The sequence below is a fragment of the Vitis vinifera genome, chromosome 5 (assembly GCF_030704535.1).
Source record: "Vitis vinifera cultivar Pinot Noir 40024 chromosome 5, ASM3070453v1".
NCBI lineage: Eukaryota > Viridiplantae > Streptophyta > Magnoliopsida > Vitales > Vitaceae > Vitis > Vitis vinifera.
The window spans coordinates 23,700,093-23,723,923 of record NC_081809.1 but is presented as its reverse complement, the minus strand read 5'-3'; the positions used below and the strand labels follow the sequence as shown (position 1 = coordinate 23,723,923).

The following is a 23,831-nucleotide window of genomic DNA, read 5'->3' as shown; positions in this document are numbered from 1 at the left end:
TTAATTTAAAAATAAAATTTAGACAAATTTTGCAATCTATAGGTTGTTTAAAGGTAATTTTATTAAAAATATTTTTGACCTGTAACAATTTTTGTGTAGAACTTTTATAAGAGTGTTTTATTTCTTCAATATTTGAATATAAAAGTATATATATTTTTTTTAGATGAAATGGTATAAAAGAATTAAATTTTTAGAAGCACGACTTTTATGAAATTTTGGAAGCATCAAATTTATAGAAAATAATTAATTTCAAGTATTATCACTTCTATCTCACTCAGACCAAAATCATTCTTATAAAAATAGAAGATGATCATTTTACCTTAAAAACGATAATTCATTCCATGTACCCGTTTTCCAATATATAACGACCAGTTGGGTAATAGTTCTTGAAAACAATTTTCTATTATCTAAAATATAAAAAAAAAATAGAACAATTTTAAGAATTATTTTTTGTTTTTTGTTTTTAAGAACAAAAAATATGGTGCTTTCAAAAAACATCTTTTCGTTGTTTTTTTTATTTTATTATTTTCATTTGTTTTTTTTTAAGATTGTTTTAAAAATAATAATTATATAAGTGTGTTGAATGATTAAAAATAAAATAATAAACATAAAAATTATTTTTAAAACATATTTAAAAATATTAAAAACATGTTAAAAATATTTTAGGTTTCCAAATAGACTTTTATTTTACAAAATGTTAAAGAACAATTTTTAAAAACTATTCTTAAAAGTTGTTTTTTCATAACTGTTTTAAAAAATAATTACCAAACAAACTTTAATATTTGATCAAAAAGTTTTGATGGAGTTTGTATCTATTTTCAAAGTAAATAAGTAATAATAATCTTTATGCAAATGGAAGAGACTTTTTTTAAAGAAAATAATTTGAAAAAAATATAACTACTCATTTTTTTAAATTTTGATATCAATTTTTAAGAATATTTGGGTCTATTTGATAATTATTTTCAAGAATAATTTTATGTTATTTAGAACAAACAAAGAAGAAAACGCTTTTGGCAACCATAAAACTGTTTTTTATTTTTGTTCTTAAAAAATATTTTTAGTTGTTTTTAGTTTTTTTTATTTCTTTTTAAAAATTTATTTTAAAAGATAATTATACAAACATATAAAATGAATAAAAATAAATCATTAGATATAAAAGTTATTTTTAAAATATATTTAAAAATAGATTAAAAATATTTCAAACTCTCAAACAATCTTTTGTTATACAAAATATCATAAAATAATTTTTAATAATCGTTCTTAAAAATATTTTTCAAAACTATTTAAAAAAATAAAGTTATCACGCAGGCTTTAGTTATTAAAAGTTCCTTATATTTATATAAAAATTACTATTAATGTTTATTTTAATTTTTTAAAAGAAAAAGGGAAAAAATTTCACCTTCTTAATTTAATGTAAAAAAAATATTATATAAAATGAATTTCACCAACACCTAAAAATAATTGAAAAATACAAATATTCACTTACAAAACTAAAACCAACATTTTTTTTTTTTTCATACTACTCATAAAATATATTATTAGTTTGGATGTAACAATAATGATTTGATTGGATTGATGTAATTGAATCAAGAATTTGTTAATTTTCTCGTGGACCAAACAATACCAAAGTTTCATGATATCATCATCTATATGTTAAGACAAGCATTATGATAGACTAGTTACAACTTACAAGACAGTGAAAATTTGGTGGTAGAACTTGTAGTGATGGAACAGCCATGAATAGTTGAGGATTTAGGTTAAAATTTATAATTGAAAAAAAAAATCATTGAGAGTGATGACAGCCAACATGTGCATGGATTCAATGAATAACTAAAAGTCATTAATGGGCCTTTTTCAAGGTAGTGTAATTTTTTAAAGAATCTTTCATCAACCATATTTTTAATTTTAAATTATTTGGTTATTGTTTTTTTAAAAATGGTTTTTAAAAAATGTTTTATAAAACAAAATTCTGTTTAGAAACTTAAAATATTTTCAAAATAATTTTTATATCTACTGTTTTATTTTTAATCATTTTATATGCTTGTATAATTATTTTTTTAAATAGTTATAAAAAAATAAATAAATAATAACTAAAAGATGTTATTTGAAAACATTCTGCTTTTTGTTCTTAAAAATTGAAAACACTTCATTTTCTGTTTTTAAGAATTAAAAATAGGAACAATTTTTGGTTGTCAAATATATTTTATTTTTAGAATAGAAAACAATTGTCAAATAGATCCTTGGTCTCAAGTAAAACCATTCTTAACTCATCTTTTTAGAAGATATTCAGTATAAAAATTTATAAGATAAAAAATAAATTCATAAAAAGTAAACTTGTTTTTTTGGAAAAGACGAGTTCAATAAAAATATATAAACGATTTATGGAATAAAATATTAAAAGTCAAATATCTCTCTATATCATAAAATATATCATTTGGGACTTGGGATTTGAGAGCTTTTTAGGATTGTAATTGTTCTTTGTGAATTGATTTTCTCAATGTAAGCATGTAATTAAATCATGTTAAATCTTGCATTTTCATTCCATTTATTTTATTTTAGTTTTTGTTTATTTATGACTAGCTTATTTGTATAGAATTCTAAAGTTCTAAAATCATTCATGGTATAAGAGGTGTCACCTTGAAAAAAAATAATAAATGAAAGCTCTTGGTCATTGTAACCTTTGTTCATGCATTTAATCTCAATCTTTATAACTTAAATGTTTTGTTTATTCTTATTTCAAACTTTGACTATCTAGAAAGATGAGTTTATTAAAAAATTTCAAAAGACATGACTAATTTCTTCCATTTTTTATCAGATTTTAACTAAATACGTTTAATTCTTATTGATTTGAAATTTCGTTAAACATCTCCCTTATTTTGAATCACAAGGATATGAGTACAAAACTATGAAAATAGTTTTATAACTTAGTAAATATATTTAATAAAAATATTTTTCTTTAAAAAAATTGTTCTGAAAGCAAACTGCTTTTTAAAATATATAATTTTTAGGTATTTTAAGTTATTTTTTATATAGTATTTTAAATAATAATTGAAAATATAAAGAATACCTTAAAAAAATTTACATTACATATAAATATATAATAATTTCATTGAAAAAATGAATAAAAGAAAATTATATTTAAATTCTAAGGTAAAATTGCATTCTAGAAGATAATGACAAATGTTTCTAAAATTTGACCTCCCTAAGAAGGTGCATGTATTGTAGGGAACATAACAGTGATGCATGAACTTAGAGCGAGATTCCATCAAAAGAATATGATAAAGGGTGATAACCCACAGCAACATGCACTCATATTCAATGAATGGTGCCCACACCCTCATCATGACTTCACTCAGAAGTCTTCATGCGCCCCCCTCTGACACTCACTGATTGAACACCTTTGATTCATCCACCATACCAAATTCGTTGAAACAACTCCTTTCCCATCTGCATATAGCTTCCTTTTATCTCTGTCTCCACTCCTCACAACCCAACCCCAAACATTTCTATGTGTGAAGATGTTGTTGAGTTTGACAGAAGATCAGCTTTGTCTCTCCACTGCAATCTCTGTGGTGGTGTTTCTGTATGTTGTTTTGCTGGTGTTGGAGTCTTCATGGAGGAATATTGGGGTTTCCTGGTTGACCCGAGTGGATTGTTGCTTCCCACACTTTGTCGCTGAGAGGTTGACTGCAGCAGCTGTGGATAAGGGTTCTAGGGATGTTTCATGTCTGAATTAAGGATAAGTGAGAGGTTTTGTATGTAGATGAGACGATCTTTGTATGTTTTTTCTTCTAGATCCAGTGAGAATTTGGTAAATCTATGGAATTTTGATTAGTTTTTCTGTTTCTCCCTTGTGTATTTTTTCCAATCTTTGAAGTACTGTCGGAGCTTTGTAATTAAACTAAAGTGTTCTGTTGAGGGAGGGTGGGGGAAAGTAAGGAAAAGAAAGGTTGAAGTTTCCCCCTGATGTTTGGTTTGCAAGAAAATTTGTAGGGAATAAGGCCTTTTGGTGATTAAGAAAAAGAAATACAAGAAGGGGTCTGAGGAAAGAGGGGCCTTTTTTTAGATGGGTGTGCCCCCATAGTTTCATGTGACATTGATCTAAAGCATACAAAATTAATAAGAGAAACAATTTCAAAGTGTTTCTTCATAGGAGTTTCCAGCAATTTATTAGGGCTTTTGATCTTCTTGAATACAATTAGAAGATTCTAGAAGCAAAGTCCTTAGCTCTAAAACCATCTAGCCTGTTTTTCCGACTGACTAGCTTCACAGAATTGAAGATTCTTAGCTATAAGAGACAAATGTAAAATCGTGAGTACATCATTCAACACTTGGTCATAAGGATGACCAAGCGTCCATAACCTTCGTACAAGACTCATTAGATTTAACATGTGCTAAAGAAACTAAAGGAAAATTGAAGCTAGAAGTAGAGAAAACTAGAACATCGAGTTGATAAAGCCCTCCTTCAAGCTTGCCCTACATCAAAATCCTCCTCCTGTTCTTGTCCTTCACAAGACAACAATCATCATATAATTCGACAACTATATTGTTATCCTTGGTGAATTTAGAGATGCTACATAAAATTTTTGTCATTATAAATATGACCACTACAAAAGAACTACCGTTAGGAGCTCTAGAGAAATGGTACTTATTTCTTTTGTGGCCTTGGCAACAAAGTTAGCAAAGGGTCGATTATTGATTCTTGAAATAGAGTTAAGAGTTTTTTAATTCTCATCTCATAATTTTGAAAAAGAAATTGAGCTTCTTCAATAGAGACAAAATCTTTTCTTGATTGAAGATGGATCGTTACATCATCAAATTCATGACTAAACCACCAAAGATGCACATCAACAATTGCTCATTAGTGATAGGCTTACCAATTGCAGACAAATTATCAACAATCTACATTTGTAGAAAATAGTTAGTAATACTCAAAGAACCCTTTAAAGCTTCTTACAAAAACGTATATTGAAGATGTTGTACTCGAGATTTGGAGTTGATGAAGAACAAATGATAAAAAAATATGTCACACTTCAACAACAATTTTACATTGAACAATACGACCAAACATTAGCTTAGAAAGAAGAAAAAAAAAAAGCCCACTCAAGATGAATTGGTCTATTATGGCCTAGGTCACAAATTATAGATTGATTATTAAAGAGTTTTCATTTCTGTTCAGGATGAAACAAGGGGGACACACTATTGTTCTAAGCAAATAACCTTCAAGATCAAGAGCTTGCACAATAAGAAGAATTTGTAAGTGCCAAAATCCATAGTTGTTCCTTGTGAGTTTCAAAGATAGTGGAGAAAGTATGGATGAGAATGTCAATGAGGGAGTTGCCATTGGAGGTCCTCGGCTTGTTTTGGAGGTGCTCGATGAGGAGACACTAGTTGTCATTGTTGCAACTTAAGCCATAGAGCCAAGTCAAATGGCTTTGATACCATATTAAAAATAATAATAATAATAATAATAATGAATAGAGGAACAATTTCATAGTATCTCTTTGTATGAGTTTCCAACAATTGTTCTAGACTTTCGATCTTCTTAAGTTATTATATTTGAGTGGAGAAACAACCGGAAGATTCTAGAAGCATAGAGAACCAACTATAACTAAAGGATGTTACCTCTAATGAAAATTGATAATTGCCAAACTAATTAACAACTTAACAACTTGCTTCAACTCTTTCCAATTAAATAAAGCCCATGTGAACATTCACTTCTTTTTTATAAAAAATTTCAGCAAACCCATTTGAACTAAATTTAGATGAAGGAATGCCTCATTTGGTAACTCTAAAACAATCTCATTCTCAGATAAAATAAGTCTAAAATTTTATAATATTTATTTATTTATAAAATATATTTATTTTAAATAAAATAAAATAAGTGGGTTGTACTGCATTTATATTTTTTCAAGAAAAATTCAAATTATATAATCCAAATCAAAATCGAGTATATAATAATTTTAATTAAATAATTATATTTTATGTTATACATTTATAGCATAAATAATTAAATTTATATTATATTATTTATCAAGATATTTAATTAATACTCAAACACTGAACATCACTTTTATTTGTAACTAGGTTTTCCATCCTAAACTATTTTCCGTTGAACCAAACAATTTTCCAACGAAAGTGTGACAGAAAGGTTAACGGCAGCCCCAAAAAGCCAAAGTCCGAAGCCACCTGGACAAACCCGAACCGTCAAAAATGAACGGCGTCCAAGGCCCTTAGAAAAAGGCGGGACCCTTACATATAACGGATTAACTACTTTTCAAAAACCTGAAACTTCCTTTCTGTTATTTCTTCATCCACCTCCTCTCTCCCCCTAAAAATCTATCCTCTCCCTTCCCATGGGATTCTAACTTTGAGCTAATAATCCCATGGGAGGCTGCATTTCCATGCCTGCTAAGGCAGGCCAGAAGAAGAAAGCCAAGGCCAAAAAGATCATCCCTGAATCCGGCGACGACGTGTTTCGGAAATCGGTGACGATCCGGCCGATATCGGTGTTGAAGGAGCCGAGCGGCAAGGACATTTACAAGACGTACAGGCTGGGGAAGGAGCTGGGGCGGGGGGAGTTTGGGGTAACCCACCAGTGTTTCGACCTGGAGACCGGGGAAATCTTCGCCTGCAAGACGATTTCGAAGAGCAAGCTGACGACCGAGATCGATATTCAGGATGTGAGGAGGGAGGTGGAGATTATGAAGCATTTGCCCAAGCACCCGAATATCGTAAGGTTGAAGGAGGCGTATGAGGACAAGGATAATGTACATTTGGTCATGGAACTCTGCGAGGGAGGCGAGCTCTTCGATAGGATTGTCGCCCGCGGCCACTACACAGAGCGGGCCGCCGCAGATGTCACCAGAAGTATTGTCGAGATCCTTCAGGTAAGCGAGGACAGAAAATTTGTTTATTTCTTCTTTCAGATGAATTAATTGTATCAGAGTGTTGATTTTTGTGGGGAAATTTTTGCAGATATGCCATCAACATGGAGTGATGCATCGAGACCTAAAGCCCGAGAATTTCTTGTTTGCAGATGCAAGTGAAGCTTCACCATTGAAGGCAATTGATTTTGGGCTATCCATATTCTTTAAGCCGGGTATGCTTCATAATTTCCAATTTCTTCCTTTCATATGTAGGGTATATATTCATCCATGTAACTGAACTCTGCTACTTTGTGATTTGAGGATAGGCCAGCGGTTCAATGAAATTGTTGGAAGCCCCTACTACATGGCCCCAGAAGTCCTGAGACGACACTATGGACCAGAAGTCGATGTTTGGAGCGCAGGCGTTATTCTTTATATCCTACTCTGTGGAGTTCCTCCCTTCTGGGCAGGTAAAGGTCTTCAATTTAACGTGAAAATTTGTGGGAATGGTTTATAATACAAGCATTCTTTTCCTTGAGTTGTACAGAAACCGAAGAAGGGATTGCACAGGCAATTGTGAAGTCTGTTGTAGACTTTGAGAGGGATCCTTGGCCTCATGTTTCTGAGGATGCCAAGGACCTAGTGAGGAGTATGCTTGATCCCAACCCTTATAACCGCTTGACTGTTGAAGAAGTCCTTGGTCTGTTTTCTTTGCATTCTTGAATTATAATCAATATTTTCATCAAGCATATGAACATGCCAAAGCGAAAAATCAACCAACTGTTCTCTTTCTTGCTGTATGAAGCCCATCCATGGATCAAAAATGCCACCAGCATCCCTAATGTGTCCCTTGGAGAAAATGTGAGGACGAGGATCAAGCAATTCTCATTGATGAACAAGTTCAAGAAGAGGGTTCTCAGAGTAAGTTTCCTCATGTCTTGATTGTATCTTGAATGCTGAAGCCAACTAGCCCAAGAATCATTGAGTGATTTACATTCATTTGTTGTAGGTGGTAGCAGACAACCTACCAAATGAGCAGCGAGATGGAATCAGACAGATATTCCACATGATGGACACTGACAAAAATGGAAACTTGAGCTTTGAAGAGCTCAAAGACGGACTCCACAAGATTGGACATCCAGTTGCCGACCCTGATGTGAAGATGTTGATTGAAGCTGTGAGTTGTTTTTTTTTTTTTGGGGGGGTTTCGCTAGTTTTTCAGATTGTTATATATTGTAGCCATCTTGTTTCTTCCTATTAAGCTTTACTGTCATAGTTATCTAACTCTCTGCTGCTGTCCAAAAAGGCTGATATGGATGGAACCGGGACACTGAACTGTGATGAGTTTGTAACAATTTCTGTGCACCTGAGAAAGATCAGCAGCGATGAAAATCTGAGCGAAGCTTTTAGGGCTTTCGACAAGAACGACAGTGGGTACATTGAGTTTGAAGAGCTCAGAGAGGCCTTAAGAGAGGATAACCTTGGCCCCAACAATGAGCAGGTGATCCAAGACATCATTTTCGACGTTGATTTGGACAAGGTAACTAGAAACTAGTCCTCAGAAATTAACACATGATTAATTCTAGCTCCATTGGCAACATTCCTGCAGCATCAAAGCATCACTCATTTTTATTTTTTATTTTTGGAATTTATAGGATGGTCGGATCAGTTATGATGAGTTCAAGGCGATGATGAAGACGGGCATGGACTGGAAGATGTCGTCGCGCCAGTACTCAAGAGCAATGCTAAATGCCCTTAGCATGAGAATCTTCAAAGACAAATCTATGCCACTGCAAAACAAATCTATGCAGCTGGAAAACAGATCTATGCTGCTGAAAAACAGATCTATGCGACTGCAAAATCAAGTGTTTGTTTAGAGGTAATCTGGAAGCAAGAGTTAAGTAATCCTATTTACACTCTTGAGAAACAAGTATGGAAGATAAAAGCATCTATTGTGTACAAAAGAAAAATAATATGTCTATAAGCGTTTGAGTTGTCTACAGTTTTGGCTTCCTGTTACACACACACACTAGAGAGGAGTTTGGAAAGTTGAAATTCATGATGGGAGGAGTTCATCTTTAAGGTCTGAGTTTTTTAATTTTAGAGTGAAACTCATGTATGGATTTGAGTTCAATGTTGGTGGAATCATCACCCATAATCATATCATTTGGTTGATGAATGAAGATGTTTTATTTTTTGCATCTTAAATTGCAGCTATATATTATATACTATGTCCTAGACTTTGTCCATTGTTCTCCATTTTGAATGTCAATATGCATGATTCAAATGATGGATATAGGCTATAGGGCTTTCATCAAGTGTTTTCTTTGTGGGAAATTTGGCAATGAAAGGATTCTCTTTCATATTTTGTAATAAATTTTGATCATATTTGAGATAAGATAAGAGAAAGGTTATCTCATGTTTGGTTGAAGACAACCAAATAAGGGATACAACAAGGGATGAGATATATTATCTAGTTTTTTTTTTTAATCTTTTTTACATGGGGAATGAGATTCATATGCATATCCCATTTATCATAAATTTAATTTTTTTTATCAATTTTTTTTATATACTCATTTTGGAAAATAAATTTTTTTATTATAAATTAAATTTACAGTTTAAAAAAAACTAAAAAAATATTTATTAAATAATATATCTATATGATATATAAATCATTTTTATATATTGAATAAAATAATATAAAAAATCATTTATAAAGTTTAAAAATTTTAATCATGATATTGTTAAATATAAAAGAAATTTTAATTTTTTAAATATAATATCATTTTTATTTTAACTATTGAAAATAATATATATTTTATATTATTTTTTTATTCATTTTGTAAATTAAATATAAATATAATATAATATAACATATTCAGATATGTTATCTTAAAATATCATATTCGTAGCATATATATATATTTCCTACTCGGTGGAATATGATTAAAGTCATAATTCCTAAGAGTAAGATTGGCATTGACAAAAATGATTAAGCATAAAAACAGCCACCTTGTATACCTCAACTAGAGCTTCTACAAGGAAAGACATTTTTCAACTTTGAGCTGAAGAAAAAAAATGCTTTAACAGAGCCTACATCATACAAGAATGACAAGTGCTTTCAGCACACCTCAATGCTCTCTGCACACTCTTTTGAGCCGGAGACATGTCATACAACCACATATTACACCTACCCAACCATTCCAAGCACATGACATGTTGAACAAACAAAAGGGAGCTTTACTGATAGCAGCTTATGCCTTTTGCAGATGTAGCTGCTCAAGAAAGGGCAACCACAACTAGGTATAACACAACGGAACTGCAAGAAATAGGAAATAGAAGGAAGCTCTCACGGCCACAATGCCATGGGCAGATTCCTCGCATAGATTAGCATTTACTGTAACCAGCATCAACAAAGCAAGAAGAGCTTCAGCATGTTATATTTATAGCTTCAATAAAAAGTATTGTAACAGTGTAAAGCTCTGAAAAGAAATGCATATTGCTATTTTCTATAGATATGATTTTGATGGTAGGGGTTCGAGAAGAGGGTGGGGATGGTTCTTTACACAGCATTGAGGGAAGCAGCACAAAATCAATTTTTTAAAAGAGAAATCAAAAAGACACAAATGAGTATATTTGCACTTTTTGCCTCTGGCTATGTCCGTAATACAACATGATGGAGCAGAAGCAAGTTTTAGAACCTCAACAAGTAGATTCACAGAAGGATAAATAGATAGATATATAGAAACTATGTACATGAAAATCATGTTCAAATGCCACTGTTGAACACACAAAAGACGGTAAACTCACTCCGTTTCCTCGACTTCTTTTCTTCCATTCCTACTTCACTTTCACTGTTTGTCCGCCTCAGAACGAGGATGAACCACCGAATTTGTTTATGTCCTTAATGTCTAGTGAAAATCCCCTTCATTTTTCTTGAGCGCGCTTTGAAAGGGTACTCTAAGCAGGTGCAAGGAGGATTAGGCCCGTCGCTGGTGGCACATCTGGCATGTGTAGGCAGACTTGGCATTAGCAGTAGCACAGTGTTCACAATACCATCGACTTGAATCGTCTGGGGTTTTGTTGGAGCTACTGGATCGGGATGTAGTTCCCTTTCCCCTTCCACCTCTAGCCTTACTGGTGCCTCCCATGCTCTTTGAACTTGTCGTCCTGCTACAAGCCCCATAAGAGTCTACATCTGACAGCCCATTCTCCAATGCTCTGACCAGGTTCTCGAAGTAATTCCGTGTTACACTGTTACAACAGAAAATGGGCAAGAAAATCATATAACAAAGTGGAATACAAATGAATCCAAAAAGATTATCATAACCTGATTAGTCTGAGATATGGAAGAATGTCCTGCTCCAGAAAAAATATATCCAGGGAACAGGAGGTATACGGTTTTAACAGAGTAGTTTCAATGAAAAATACAACTTTCCCCTAGGTGGTTAAAAAGGGAGCATGCCTTGCATCAGAAAATATAAAACACGGATATCCATAAGTTCCATAAGAATTCTAGGCAGGAATTACCTTGTCAGTCCAGCTAGCTTTGTGCGGAAGTCATTGAAATCTGCTGATGGACCATCAACATTGAGGTATGTTTGTAATTCCTTCTCTGCACATTGATGAAGCCTTTCCAAACCCGACTCCGCCTCACCTGCATAAGAAATAAGCATCACTCTTAGATTAATCCAAATCAATCACAAAGGCAATTCTTGATTTTATCCCTTGTAGGGCGGTTGAAGGGCATTACATACCTTGCAAGTACTCAAAAAATTGTCTCCTGGGAAGCTCATGCTCGGGTAAGTAGTAACCATATGCATATGTCCATTTCAGCACCCGTCTGCATTCAACTATCTAAAAATACAAAGGATCACAAAGTGTGATAATGTTAGCATTTCATGCTCAAACAACAAATTCAAATACAATCATCATCATTACATTACTATTCTCTTTTAGTCTAAAATGGATCCAAAAATTGGAAATAGCCCATTCCCCTACCCCCAAGCACAATCCAAACAGCAAATATTAAGAGGTTAGATCAAATATATCTAACAAGTATGGCAATTAATTGTAATAAAATTGATTAAAAAAAAATTATTGAACTTTTAGCTCCACCACTACTAAGTTTCAGTTACTTCGGTTTACTACTAAGTCTCAATTACTTCTGACTACCAATAATCTGAAAGGTCCACCTAATCCCCAACCAATGCACCCATAAACAAACCAATAATTGCAGATACCTATATGAATGATGAATTATGGATGGAAAAAGAAAAAAATGAAAAAGCAAAAACATACTTGTTTGAATTATGGATAGAACAATATATCAGTTCCCCTTGGATGTTCAACAGGCACCCAAAAAATGGAAAAAGGGAAAGGGGAGGAGAAGATAACATAATGAGATTTGGTGATTCATAGGAAAGGTCCTTTGATTGAACAAAATGGCATTAGTCATAGCATCAACAAAAGAAGCTCCTTTACAAGGACTGTAAACAAGGGTAAAGAGTATTTTTTAAATGCTTTACCTTAATCTTAAATCACCTTATATTCAATGTATTAATATTTTTAAGAGAGAGATTTCAAATTTTGATTTCCTTTTTTCCCCTTTAAAGATTGCCAGAAAATAAAAAAATCTGCATATGGACAATAGTATCATAAGCTATAATCAATAATACATGCCAATTTCAGTTTCAAAGGCTTTGATGTATAAAGGTTTATTCATCTTTTCTTTTTACAGAAGAGAGACCAATAATGCTAATTAACAAAATGCTAAATATGCATACGAAGGAACTTTATATTCACCTGTAGCCAGGCCTCTGTTATGAACTTGAGCTGTGATTCAGGTTGGCACTGTTTGTCACTGAGCTTCTCAATCTGCAAAATCAAACAAATTAAAGAAATTATGCAAATAAAAATATTACTGAAAAAATCCCGAGGTGGCCAGAGGAATAAAACCCATGTTTATGGCACATAAAATCTTCCAAAACCAAAAATTTACTGTACATGGACAGTTTTGCTGTAAAACAATATATCTGAATTATAACCTATCACGTATATACATACACATATTTGTGTGTGTGCATGCGCTTGTGTGCAGAGTTATCAAGAGTGAATCTCTAGACAGTTTGTATCCATTGGAACATGTCCATAATTAACGTTAACCAGAGAAGGGTGTCCTCAAACAACATTATCACCCAGATTCCCAATTGCTTTCTTCTCAGAAAATTTCAAGATTACAGCAGTACAGTTAGCATTTTGAAAAGAACCTTTTTCTGAGGCAGCAGTGCTTAAACAATGGTGATCAAATTACCAACTGAATGTTTAAAAAATCTTTTGTCAAAAGACTGCTATAAACTGATGAGGTAGATTTATTTTTTGTAATCTCGATAGAGAGTTGGTAGGCATTATTCATCAATGAAGTAGACTTATTTTTGTAATCTTAAGAGATTTCAATCACTTCCAAGTTTAAAATATAAATTACAAAAGAAATCCCACATATGGCATGCTTGGTTAAAAATTAGTTCAGTGTACATGAAGTTTCAACTTTCAAGAAATTCCTTAATAAAACAAGGAAAATGTGAAGCTGATAGAACACAATAGATGTTATGTACATTTGATGGGCGGGCCACTTATACCATAAAGACAAGAAGGGAAAATATAGAAAAGCCATTAAACTTACATTCACGTTTTGCATTTGATGTAAATCTGCAAGAGCTTTTTGCCTTGACTGCCAAATAGGAAAACAAAGATTTCAGATTACATTCAGATATAACATTTAACCACATTCAAATTAATGGATGTGTACATGTCAATATGAATCCCCAAGAGAGGATTTAACCTCCAATGGAATCATCATAATTCTAAACAATATTAATTTGCAAAACCCAAGCTAGTTCCCAAAAAATACAGGAAAAAAACCTAGAACCCAAGTTGTGATATTATAGCAAAGAAACAGACAATAAAAAGCTAGTACATACCGATTGGTTGGTCGCCCACCGTTCATAATAATGAGTGTATCGTTCTAAAGAATTTTTCGCCATCTCCCGTCTTCTCTCAGTTTCATCATACTACAGGCAGAAGTTAAAAATCTCGTTAATTTTCTGAGACAAAACAGAAATTCATTGATAAAGATAATGAATACAAGAGGAATGCGCTATCTTTAAGTCAAAAGAAAAAAAGAGTGCAGTAGTAAGCAAAAGAATTACATCTAAGCTGAAACCCATAAAGATCCCAACCAAAGACTTTAGAATAGAATGCAGCTCAGGGAGGTATACACCCCCAAACAAAGATCTCTAAACATGAGGCTCCATACTTCACTAGTTGGTCTGCTACCTAGTTGGCCATTCTAGAATCTAGGAGCCCCAGAAAAAAATAAAAAATAAATCGCAACTTTTGACACTAATTGCCCAGCCTTCAAGGACTTCACATGTCCTCAGAAACCCATAAGAGGACAGTAACTGATTTTCCCTTCTACTAGCAGATTTTTAGTGCCTAAAATAGTCACACCATCGGCCCTTCTAAGCTAAAATTTCAGTGCCAATGGCTAACCCTGAACTACCCGTTTTGGAAAAAGCTCCGACAACAGTACCACAATGATCTCTCAAGACACTGTCAACCCCTATCTGCACTGGTTCCTTTCAGTGCACAGCCATCAAAAAAAGCTTAGTTCCCTATCAGAGTGTTGCCACCTGATCACCAAGTTGAGCTTTTCATCCCTCAAAACTAAGGCTATAGATTTTTCAATAACAAATGCCACAAGAAGCCACTCTCTCAAGGAACTTCATTAATCACTTACCTAGAAAAGCTACATTGCTAATAGAGAGATGATACACAGTTCCCCCCTTCACTCTTGATTTGAAAATATGTTCTGTGCTATTAGGTGATCATTCTTTCTCCTTTCACATTCAACCAAAGAATATCACATCGCATGCTTGATTCTAGTGCACCCTTAACATGGATCTTAAAGATTAAAAAAGAAATTGCAAGTTAGGATATGAGCTAAGCAGGACTTAATGAGGGTGACTCTACCCACAAGGGATGAAGAAACCTTCCAACCACCCAAGCACCTGGAGATACTAATCTAAAACTGGATCACTCCAGGGCTCCCCCCTACAAGGAAATCTAGATAAGACAAAGTCCAGTCTACAATCCTATACTCAGCTGAAGATGCATGCCCATTGAGATGGCCAACACACATACTGGTCTGCAATGAAGTGCTTTTTCTAAGTTGATTTTCAACAAAAAGCAAACGTAGAACCAAGATGATAGCACAAAAGGTTCTATAGTAAGCAAAATATTGTTTCAAGAGCCCAAAAATATTTTTGAGTTTCATTACCACTCCCTCTTGCTTTGCTGCTTCATATCGATTACATGCGTAAAAGCCACCCGTCCTCTCACCATGATCTGACCATGCACCAAGGCATAGCCTGCAGTTGTAATAACAAAAATAAAGAGAAATGCCTCAATAAAGAATTAAGAAGAAAGAAGAACTATTATTGCTTAGTGCAACAAATATCATCTTCTGCTCAAGGTTTTCTGAAAAAATACAATTTTCTTGATAACAATGCTTATAAAAGATACTCATCATGGAATTAAGAGCAAGAATTATGAAGGTACAGGTAATTTCTGGTTCAGATATAAGTAACAAAACTTACCAGCAAAATTCAAATTTGCAGGGTGGTGTGCATGTAATATGCATACACCCTTGGTTTTTTTCAATTGGACGCTTACACTTCGGACAAGGCTTCGAATTAGCTAGTATCCTGGGCATCATCATTTGTAGTATACACAATCAGAATTGCATGAAAAAAAAAAATGTAAAGCATTCTTATACACTATAAAAGAATTCACTATATATTAACACAACTAATGAATATAAACAGGATAAAGAAACGAAAGGTTATTTGCATCTTGAGAGTGGGATTAAATATGTTTTATCATAATTTATTAAAGAAGTGCAATAAACAAAGCAGTTTGCAAAGCATTAGGAAAAAAAAAAAGAAGAAGAAGAAGAAGAAGAAAGAAAAAGGAAAAAACCTGATCTAAAAAGATGGGTATAAGAAAAAAAAATAATAATTTAACAATTTGAACTGCTGATGGCATTTTCAGTTGACTATAAACACGGAAAGAAGAATAGTGATGCAGAAGAACAAAGGACAATCATTAACATATACTCTTAGGCCCAGTAAGCATGCATCTTATTTTTCATGTATTATGCACATTTTTTCCAACAGGCCAGCTCAGGATCCATAGAGTATTGAGGTCCCAAAGAACGTCCCTATTAAGAACCAGAAATGCCATGTTGGTAAGATTTAAAAGGCAATAATGTGTCATAATGCTCCTCCCACCTGCCACCACCTTAAAAAGAGCATCATAATAGCAAACAATCACTTGTTCCAGAATAATATTCACATGCATAAAGGAAAAAAAAATCTTTGGTTTCCTTAAATCAAGTTAGGGATCACATTTCCAAAGGCATTAATTTCCAAAGGCAAGCCACAATTCTTACTGCATGGTAGTCCTCTCGAACCTGGTGCCTCCCACAATCCCACCCAACCTCCTGTTGGTCCTAGCAGACAATTCAATCATTGTTACCAAGAAGAAAATTAAAATTTAACCAAATTCTAGACCTTTCAAATTTTCACTAAGGTGATTTCTTCATACATAACCTAGCAATGGGAATTAGTGCCAAACTCCATTCTGCTACACAAACAAGGAACCAAAGTAAAACATTATGTAGGGAAAAAACTCAAAACATTTTTTGATAAGTAAAAAAAAGTATTGTATTACGAAGAGGCGCTAAAATAGCAGCCCAAGATGTACAGGAAAAAAACACTCACCCCCTTACAGTTGAAACTAAAGACTGTCCAAAAGGATGTACAAAAAACAACCCCGCCCTCAACGGGAACCCACCCAATCAATTAACGTCAAAGGATCATTTTTTATAAACATTTTAGTCTACGACTAAAGCAAGTAAACAAAAGAAGCTTTCAGCCTTTGGATGGACAGCACATCATCTTCAAAGGCGATTCTATTCTTTGTCTTTCAAATTGTCCAAAAAATGCATAAAGGGCCCGCTCTCCAAATTGTCTTGTGCTTTTTACCCATAAAAGACTCATTCCATCCCAAGAGGATTTCCCTAACCGAGGAAGGAAACACCTAAGACACTCCAAAAAGAGTGAAAAACATCTTCTACAAAGCCCTTGTCTTTTCACAATGGAGTACACGGTCTATGGATTCCTCATTCACTGACAAAAATAACATCTATTTGCTAGAGCCCATCCCCTCTTCTAAATTTGGTCCAAAGTTAAAGTTTTACCCCATGATGTCTCCCAAGCAAAGAAGTTTACTTTTGATTGCACATAAAGAGTTCCAAATGATCTTCATTGGGAAATAAACTGATAAGTCCGACTCTCAGGCTTTGCAAAGAGACTTTACCAAAAAATTGTCATTCTTCATTTCCATCCACCGCACCCTATCCTCCTCATCCAAATTCACTCTCTTCCCACACAGGCATAACAAAAGGCTCTCTACTTCATCCAACTCCCAATCATTGAAAGGCCTAGAGAAGCGAGGACTCCAACTCCCCCAACTTTTGAAATGGTCTAAACATCTTTCACCCAAGCCTCTTTAGAAGTAGTTAAGGTAAATAAAGAGGGGAAAGAATCACACAAAGGTGTAGTCCCACACCACTTATCCTTCCAAAAACTCACCATCCGTCCATTACCCACCACAAAGGAAAGCCTACTGCTAATGACAGGTCTAACCTTCCTAATTGCTTTCCACTACCCTACACCATACCTCTCTCTTACATTGCGAGAACAACATCCACCTTGTTCCTCCCCATACTTTCCCTTTATTACTTGATTCCAAAAGGCCTCTCTCTCATTCGCAAAGCGCCACCTCCATTTGCAAAGGAGAGCCTTGTTGAGCGTAGAAAGGCTCTTAACCCCCAAACCCCTTTTTCTCTTATCAAGACAAACTATCGCCCCACCTTACTAAATGAGGTTTTCGCTCTAGAGCCCCACCTCTCCACAGAAAATCCCTCTAAATCTGCTCCAACCTCAATCTAACCACCCTTAACAAGTGGAGAATAGACATAAAATAAATAGATAGGTTGGACAAGGTGCTTCGTATCAAGGTGATTTGCCCACCCTTAGTGATATAAAGTCTGCTTCCACGTAGCCAATCTCTTACAAAATCTCTCCTCAACTCCATCCCAAGCTGCCACAGACTTGAAGGAGTACCCAACGACATCCCCAAATAAGTGGAAGGTAATCTTGCCACCTTACAACCAAGCTCTAAAGCCAAATCCTCCACACTTCCCACTGGGACCAACTCACTTTTATACATGTTAACTCTCAACCCTGAGATAGCCTCAAACCGCATAAACAACTAGCATAAAAAAGTCATCTAGCCCTCATATGCCTCACAAAAAATTCGAACATTCAAATAGGAGGGCTTCCCATCAGGCAATAAAAAATCATAACCCAATAGATGTAATAAATCCCCACTGCTTCCCCACAACATGCACAAAAATAAAATAAAATAGAGCAGAAATTGACTTTGTAAATATCAACACTTATAAACCATGGCTAATAGGATATTCTAATTAGAATTCAACAGAGAATTGGCAGGATGACTATATGCATTAACAGAATAGAAATAATGAATATCCACAAATAGAAGTCATGAAAGAATATCCACAAGCATGAATGACTTTAAATGCTGCAACATGTGCTTAACCAATTCATGTTTTCAGATTCAGCGCTGTTCTTCAAAATCCACTTGGCCACAGTGCTACAGTCCACTGGACGATGAGCTTCCTCTGTACACTGCAGTAGAGATTCAAAACATGATTAAAAAGACAAGATTGTGGATATGGCATACAACAAAAATTAGAAATTGTACATACGAAATTTTCAAACAACTTCAATTTCAAAACAAACATACATTCCAACAAAATCCGTATGAGCACTGGCAGGCTACATCATAGCTCCCACTACCAGCAACGAACTCCACAGCATACTCACAACCTGGGGCAGGACACCATTTGGTCTAGGGAAGAACAGAAATAATAAAAGAAATGAGAAATAGCAAAGCAGTGAACAAAATAATATATTTTCATTTCTCCCCTCCAAATGTTCATCCCTATAATGCTAGAAACAGGTGAAAAATGCATTTAAAATGATGCAAAAAACATCAACCTCGAGAGTAAAGGGGCACAAAAATTGAAGAAGAAGAATTGGGGTATAAGCCCAGGTCAAGTTTAATATCTTGATAAATGCAGACAATTGAAGAGACCCACTCTATGGCAGAAAATAATAATACTAAACTCTAAGTAGTCCATACAAAATTACAAATCACTCATAAAAGATGTCCTCTAAAAGTTTACAAGCACCCATCAGTAGAAGAGAAAAATGGCATGCTTTGGTGGTGCAAAACGTATGCAACTCATAAGCCTTAATCAATCACATGCTCAGAACCTGAACAAATTACTATTTGAAATTTGAACATTGAAAGGGTAAGTCTACTGGCTTATGCCTGGAAAATACTCTAAAATAAAAATAAACAGTTAGATAGTCAAGCAACAGTGAATTTTCATAGAAAACTTTAAGGGGAAAAAAAGTAAAAATAAAGATTGAGATTGATGAGCCATTGCATATGCTAAATGTTAAAATTGGAAGAGTTCCAAGTCTCAGATATACCTTCCTATTGTCTTCGATATATGATCTAAGAAGGTAACGAGAATACTTCTCGTTGTCTTCATCAGATGCCAAGAGATTGATCATGTCTTGGCCCACAGCAGCTCGGCAAGATGGATCAGGGCATCTTAACATCAAACAACCAGGACCATCATTGATTGATGTGCTAATATAACCTAAACAAATAAAAACAGATGAAAATATAAGACAAGACATTAACACATTTGGGTTGGCTTCTTAGAAGCCAAAAGCTCTTTATCAAGCCCAACAAAAGTGAGTTCCTTTGTTTGGGACCTTTGGTAATTTTAATTGAACTGCCTTTGACTTCAAAACAAGCTTAACATGGAAGCAAAAGAATGTTGCTTCTTGTAGAAGCATTTTTTTTTTTTTTTTAAAGCTCATGCAGAAAATTGTCTTTTAAAGCTCATACAGAAAATTGTGGTTTAATGAGACTTTTATAATACCAGGGTTGTCCCTTTAAAATATCTTAGTAAGTCATTATCTACTAGAGACAAGTTTCTGGGACACATGCATGCATGAGATACTGGTTGTGCAAGGCAAATACTACTAGAATGATAATGTGCCATAGTAGTAGGAAAAATTTTGATTACTTATCAAACAACAATGAGGAGAGGCATTCTGTTTCAGTGGGGTCCACATCAAGCTGTAAATTTTGAATTTACAGGGCTTGAGGAGAGAAATTTCAGGTGGAGGAAGGAAGGGAAGGGTTGGCATGGCACCGCTTTGTATATTGAATTTGAGTCTTGCTGTGTAGCCCTTTAAGGTATTATGGGAATGGTGAAAAGACAATTCACAGCAAAACAGGAAGCTGTGCAATGGATGGATTAGGTAAAACAAGGATTTGATCTATTCAGGTTGTCATGGATGATGAGCGTCCCTTGAGAGCTACTCTTCAAGGATTTGCTGAGGGGTGAAATTCATTTTTGGAAGGATCCTCTTCAGGTTGCCATGGATGATGAATGGCTCATGAGAACTCCAGAAGTGCTGTTGAGTTGGATCAGGAGAGTCTCTAAATGGGTTAAAAGCAGAGATGGACCTTTGTAAGCTGCTGTGGGTTTCCTAGGAGGTTTCAAAGGCAAATCCATAAAACAATTTGAGAATGCAGGTGGAGACAACAAGATATGGGGTGCATCAAGAGAAGAATGGATTCAAATTCAGAGACAGATAGGAAGCTAAGAAAAATTATATTCTTCAGAATATTGTGACTGTCGAGGAAGCAAAGAAGGAAGATTTGGTGAAGACTCAATGTTGGTTTTTGTTCTTGTTTCTCTTAAGTCTCTCTTTTATAGTTCCCATGTACTAACAATACACACCTATTTAGTGTATTTCTAAATACATAGCACAAATTTTTACTGTAGATCAAAAACATATGTTAATATATATGAAGTTGTACATACAAACAATCAGAACAAGAAATTTATCCCAAATGAAATGTCCAACACACCCACAACCAGCAGTTTAAAAATCACTAAATGAAGTGGTACATATAAACAATCAGAACAGGATACTTAATTTATATACCAGCCACAAAATAAGATTCTAAAGTATAGAGTATATTCGCAAACCTTCCCAGCATGTGCTACAAAATGGATGACCACAAGCAGCTGATTGTATCATATCACGAGGATAGGTTTCAAAACAGATCCCACAAGTCAGCTGTCAACAGAACATTTCAAGAGTTCCATTACTAACTCAAGGAGACAAGAATCCAAAAAAGAAAACAAGATATAAAAATCGGCTCCAAACTCCAAAATTTAGACAAAAGAATTCCAGAAACTCATTATTTTCAACCATGTAGACAAATTATATTAGAGCCACAAAATGAACCACTGGTTCAGCAAAACTCAAATTACTTTCTGAAATGAACGAAAGCTTACTTCTTTAGCATTGGGATATCGAACAAGTGGTTCTTCCAATAAGCCAACAGCTTTCCGGACTCTACTTTCATCAGCAAACCATTCATCATTGACTTTACTAACACTCCTGCAAGGCCAACTCTCTTTTAGAAGGATAAAATGCCAGAAGAAATGGCACTACAGCCTCAACAAGAATGTAGCAAGAAAAATATTGCTACAACTACAATTCATAGCTAACCTTACATGTAAAGTGCACAGGTATTCTAGACATCAGTCCAAATGAACTTGCATATAAAAATGAGATTGCGCAATCAAGCATAAAAACACTGAAATGAGAAAAAAGGATATCTGCACCTTGATATCAACTAAATGTGACAAGCACCATTGAGCAAAAAGTTTACCAATGGTAGTGGCGGAGCAGGATGCTCGCTGAAACACTTGCTATTGAAAGAACAGCAGCTACTCTTGCAATATCATCTTCCTGATGCTGATGTATATCTTCTTCCTTTAAGATGGTATAATTAGGCTGAAATCCAAAACAACATTGGTAAAACTTAGAAGGAAAAGTTATATAGATTAACTTGATCAGATAGGTTAACCATTATAGTAAGAAATTTAAACAGCAATCGCCCAATGTTGCAACATTATTCAAACCCACAAAAAGTTCCCGTAGACAAAACTTAAAAGAATCAGCATCTGCAGCCCCTTTAACAATCCCAAGCACTTAAATTATTCCTTTCCGAGTTTTATAGTTCCTTTGTTTTCTTGGCAAACATGCAGAGATAATTTAAATAAAGACCTTCCTGAGCCTAAACCAGCATGGTACAAAAATCCCATTCAAGAATTATCTCTTTCTTCTCTTTTCTCAAGTTTTCTCAGCAACCAAACAGCAGATAAAGAAACAGGACATCATTTCTAGTTCAGAAAAATAGCCTAAACAGCTATAAACTCTTGAAGTAATCATAAAATAAAAAAATCCAAAATCAATTAGCCAAATACCCACACAAAAATTTGCACAAACGCAGCTGACGGAGCACCGATACGGCAAAAGGTTAAATCAAGAAATCAGCATGCGACTAAACAAAAAGGTAAACAAAGAAAAAGAACTCAGCTTTCCGGGAAAAGCCGACAACTTTTTCTTCCAGGGCCAAACATGAATAAAAAAAACAAAGCCCACAGCTTCAATCCGGAATCGACCAGACCTGATGGCGATGCAACATGATGGCGTCGGCGTCGTCATCGGAATCGTTGTCGAAGTCGTAATCGGCGTCGTTGTCGTCGTCGGAGTCGGCCGCGGTGTCGCCGCTGTAGAAGTCCTCCAAAGAGTCGACATCGTTAGCATCGTGCATATCGTCCTCGGAGTCCATCCTTCCAGACCCCAAACCACAAAAACCCTACCACAATTGGATCAAAGACGCGTGTTTGGCTGGCGGGAAAGCGAGGGAAATTGCTCGAATTAGGGCAGAGGACAACAAATTCAGGAAGTGTTTGGAATCTAAGAATTGTGCGGAGAGATTGAAGAGAGAGAATCAAAGAATCGCCTGTTGAACGGTTTTCTCCTGATTTCCCAGGGAAAAATAGAAAAAAAAAAGCAAAAGCGAGTGTGGTTTTAGTAAGAGAAAGAAGGATTGGAATTGGAATGGGAATAGGAATGGAAAAGTGGAGTCTAAGAAAGGAGAGAGAGAGAGAGAGAGAGAGAGAGAGAGAGATGGTGGAATCAAAATAAGAAAGAAAAAGGTGGAATAAAAAACCAAATAGGAAAGGGTGGTGCAATTCTTACCTATTTATCGTTTTTTTATTATAGTAATTTTTCTCAATTTAGTAATTAACTACTTTTATTTTTAATATAAATTTATAACTTAGTATATAAAAATCTAAAAGTTTCCCGATTTGAATACCAATCAAGCATAGAAACTACACAACTTGCTATTAACTCGAAGGCTTTTACAACTTTAAAATACATCTATAAGATCAAGATAAATCACATCTATAATGTTAAGATAAATTTATATTTATATAACGTCAAAAATTTTCTCTCATCTTCGATGTAAAATATCATATAAATATGATAACACCTATAAGTAAAAACATTTTTTAAAAATTATTATTTTTTATTTAAAACAAAATTAATAACTTTTTTTAATATTTGTTACTAAAATTATTTATGATATGCTCAATAATAATTAAAAATATTTTAAAATTTTTTGAAGTGTATATGAGTGTATGGTATATTTACTATAAATAACTAAAAAAAATAATATTTGATATTTGAGTTTGGATGGACAAGAAACAATCCACAAACAAAATTTTGTGATATTAAAATACAAAAGAAATTGAAAATCATGCAATTATTGAAAATATTTGTAAAGTTGCAACTA

At 34.1% G+C, this 23,831-nt stretch overlaps 2 protein-coding genes across 3 annotated transcripts; one reads left to right on the top strand and one right to left on the bottom strand.

Annotated features, from left to right (window-relative positions):
• Nucleotides 1-6,165: 6,165 nt before the first annotated feature.
• On the top strand, nucleotides 6,166-9,067 carry LOC100250838 (calcium-dependent protein kinase 24). The gene is made up of 8 exons (XM_002264352.4): nucleotides 6,166-6,890; nucleotides 6,979-7,102; nucleotides 7,196-7,339; nucleotides 7,417-7,569; nucleotides 7,675-7,790; nucleotides 7,879-8,046; nucleotides 8,176-8,409; nucleotides 8,525-9,067. The coding sequence occupies exons 1-8, from the start codon at nucleotides 6,387-6,389 to the stop codon at nucleotides 8,744-8,746; spliced, it is 1,665 nt and encodes a 554-aa protein (XP_002264388.1). The 5' UTR covers nucleotides 6,166-6,386; the 3' UTR covers nucleotides 8,747-9,067.
• A 1,374-nt stretch (nucleotides 9,068-10,441) lies between these two features.
• Nucleotides 10,442-23,209, bottom strand: LOC100262873 (probable E3 ubiquitin-protein ligase ARI7). Of its 2 annotated transcripts, XM_010652232.3 has the most exons (16): nucleotides 22,656-23,209; nucleotides 21,855-21,979; nucleotides 21,475-21,580; nucleotides 21,163-21,253; nucleotides 19,580-19,752; nucleotides 18,825-18,929; nucleotides 18,618-18,706; nucleotides 16,381-16,431; nucleotides 15,527-15,634; nucleotides 15,208-15,298; nucleotides 13,850-13,939; nucleotides 13,552-13,599; nucleotides 12,675-12,746; nucleotides 11,627-11,726; nucleotides 11,400-11,526; nucleotides 10,442-11,123 (listed from the first exon to the last, which is right to left on the bottom strand). In XM_010652232.3, exons 1-16 carry the CDS (start codon nucleotides 22,818-22,820, stop codon nucleotides 10,850-10,852), a joined length of 1,815 nt encoding a protein of 604 aa, XP_010650534.1. In that variant the 5' UTR covers nucleotides 22,821-23,209; the 3' UTR covers nucleotides 10,442-10,849. The 2 variants fall into 2 exon arrangements, with proteins under 2 accessions (XP_010650534.1, XP_003632072.1); XM_003632024.4 differs by lacking the exon at nucleotides 16,381-16,431.
• Nucleotides 23,210-23,831: the final 622 nt, after the last annotated feature.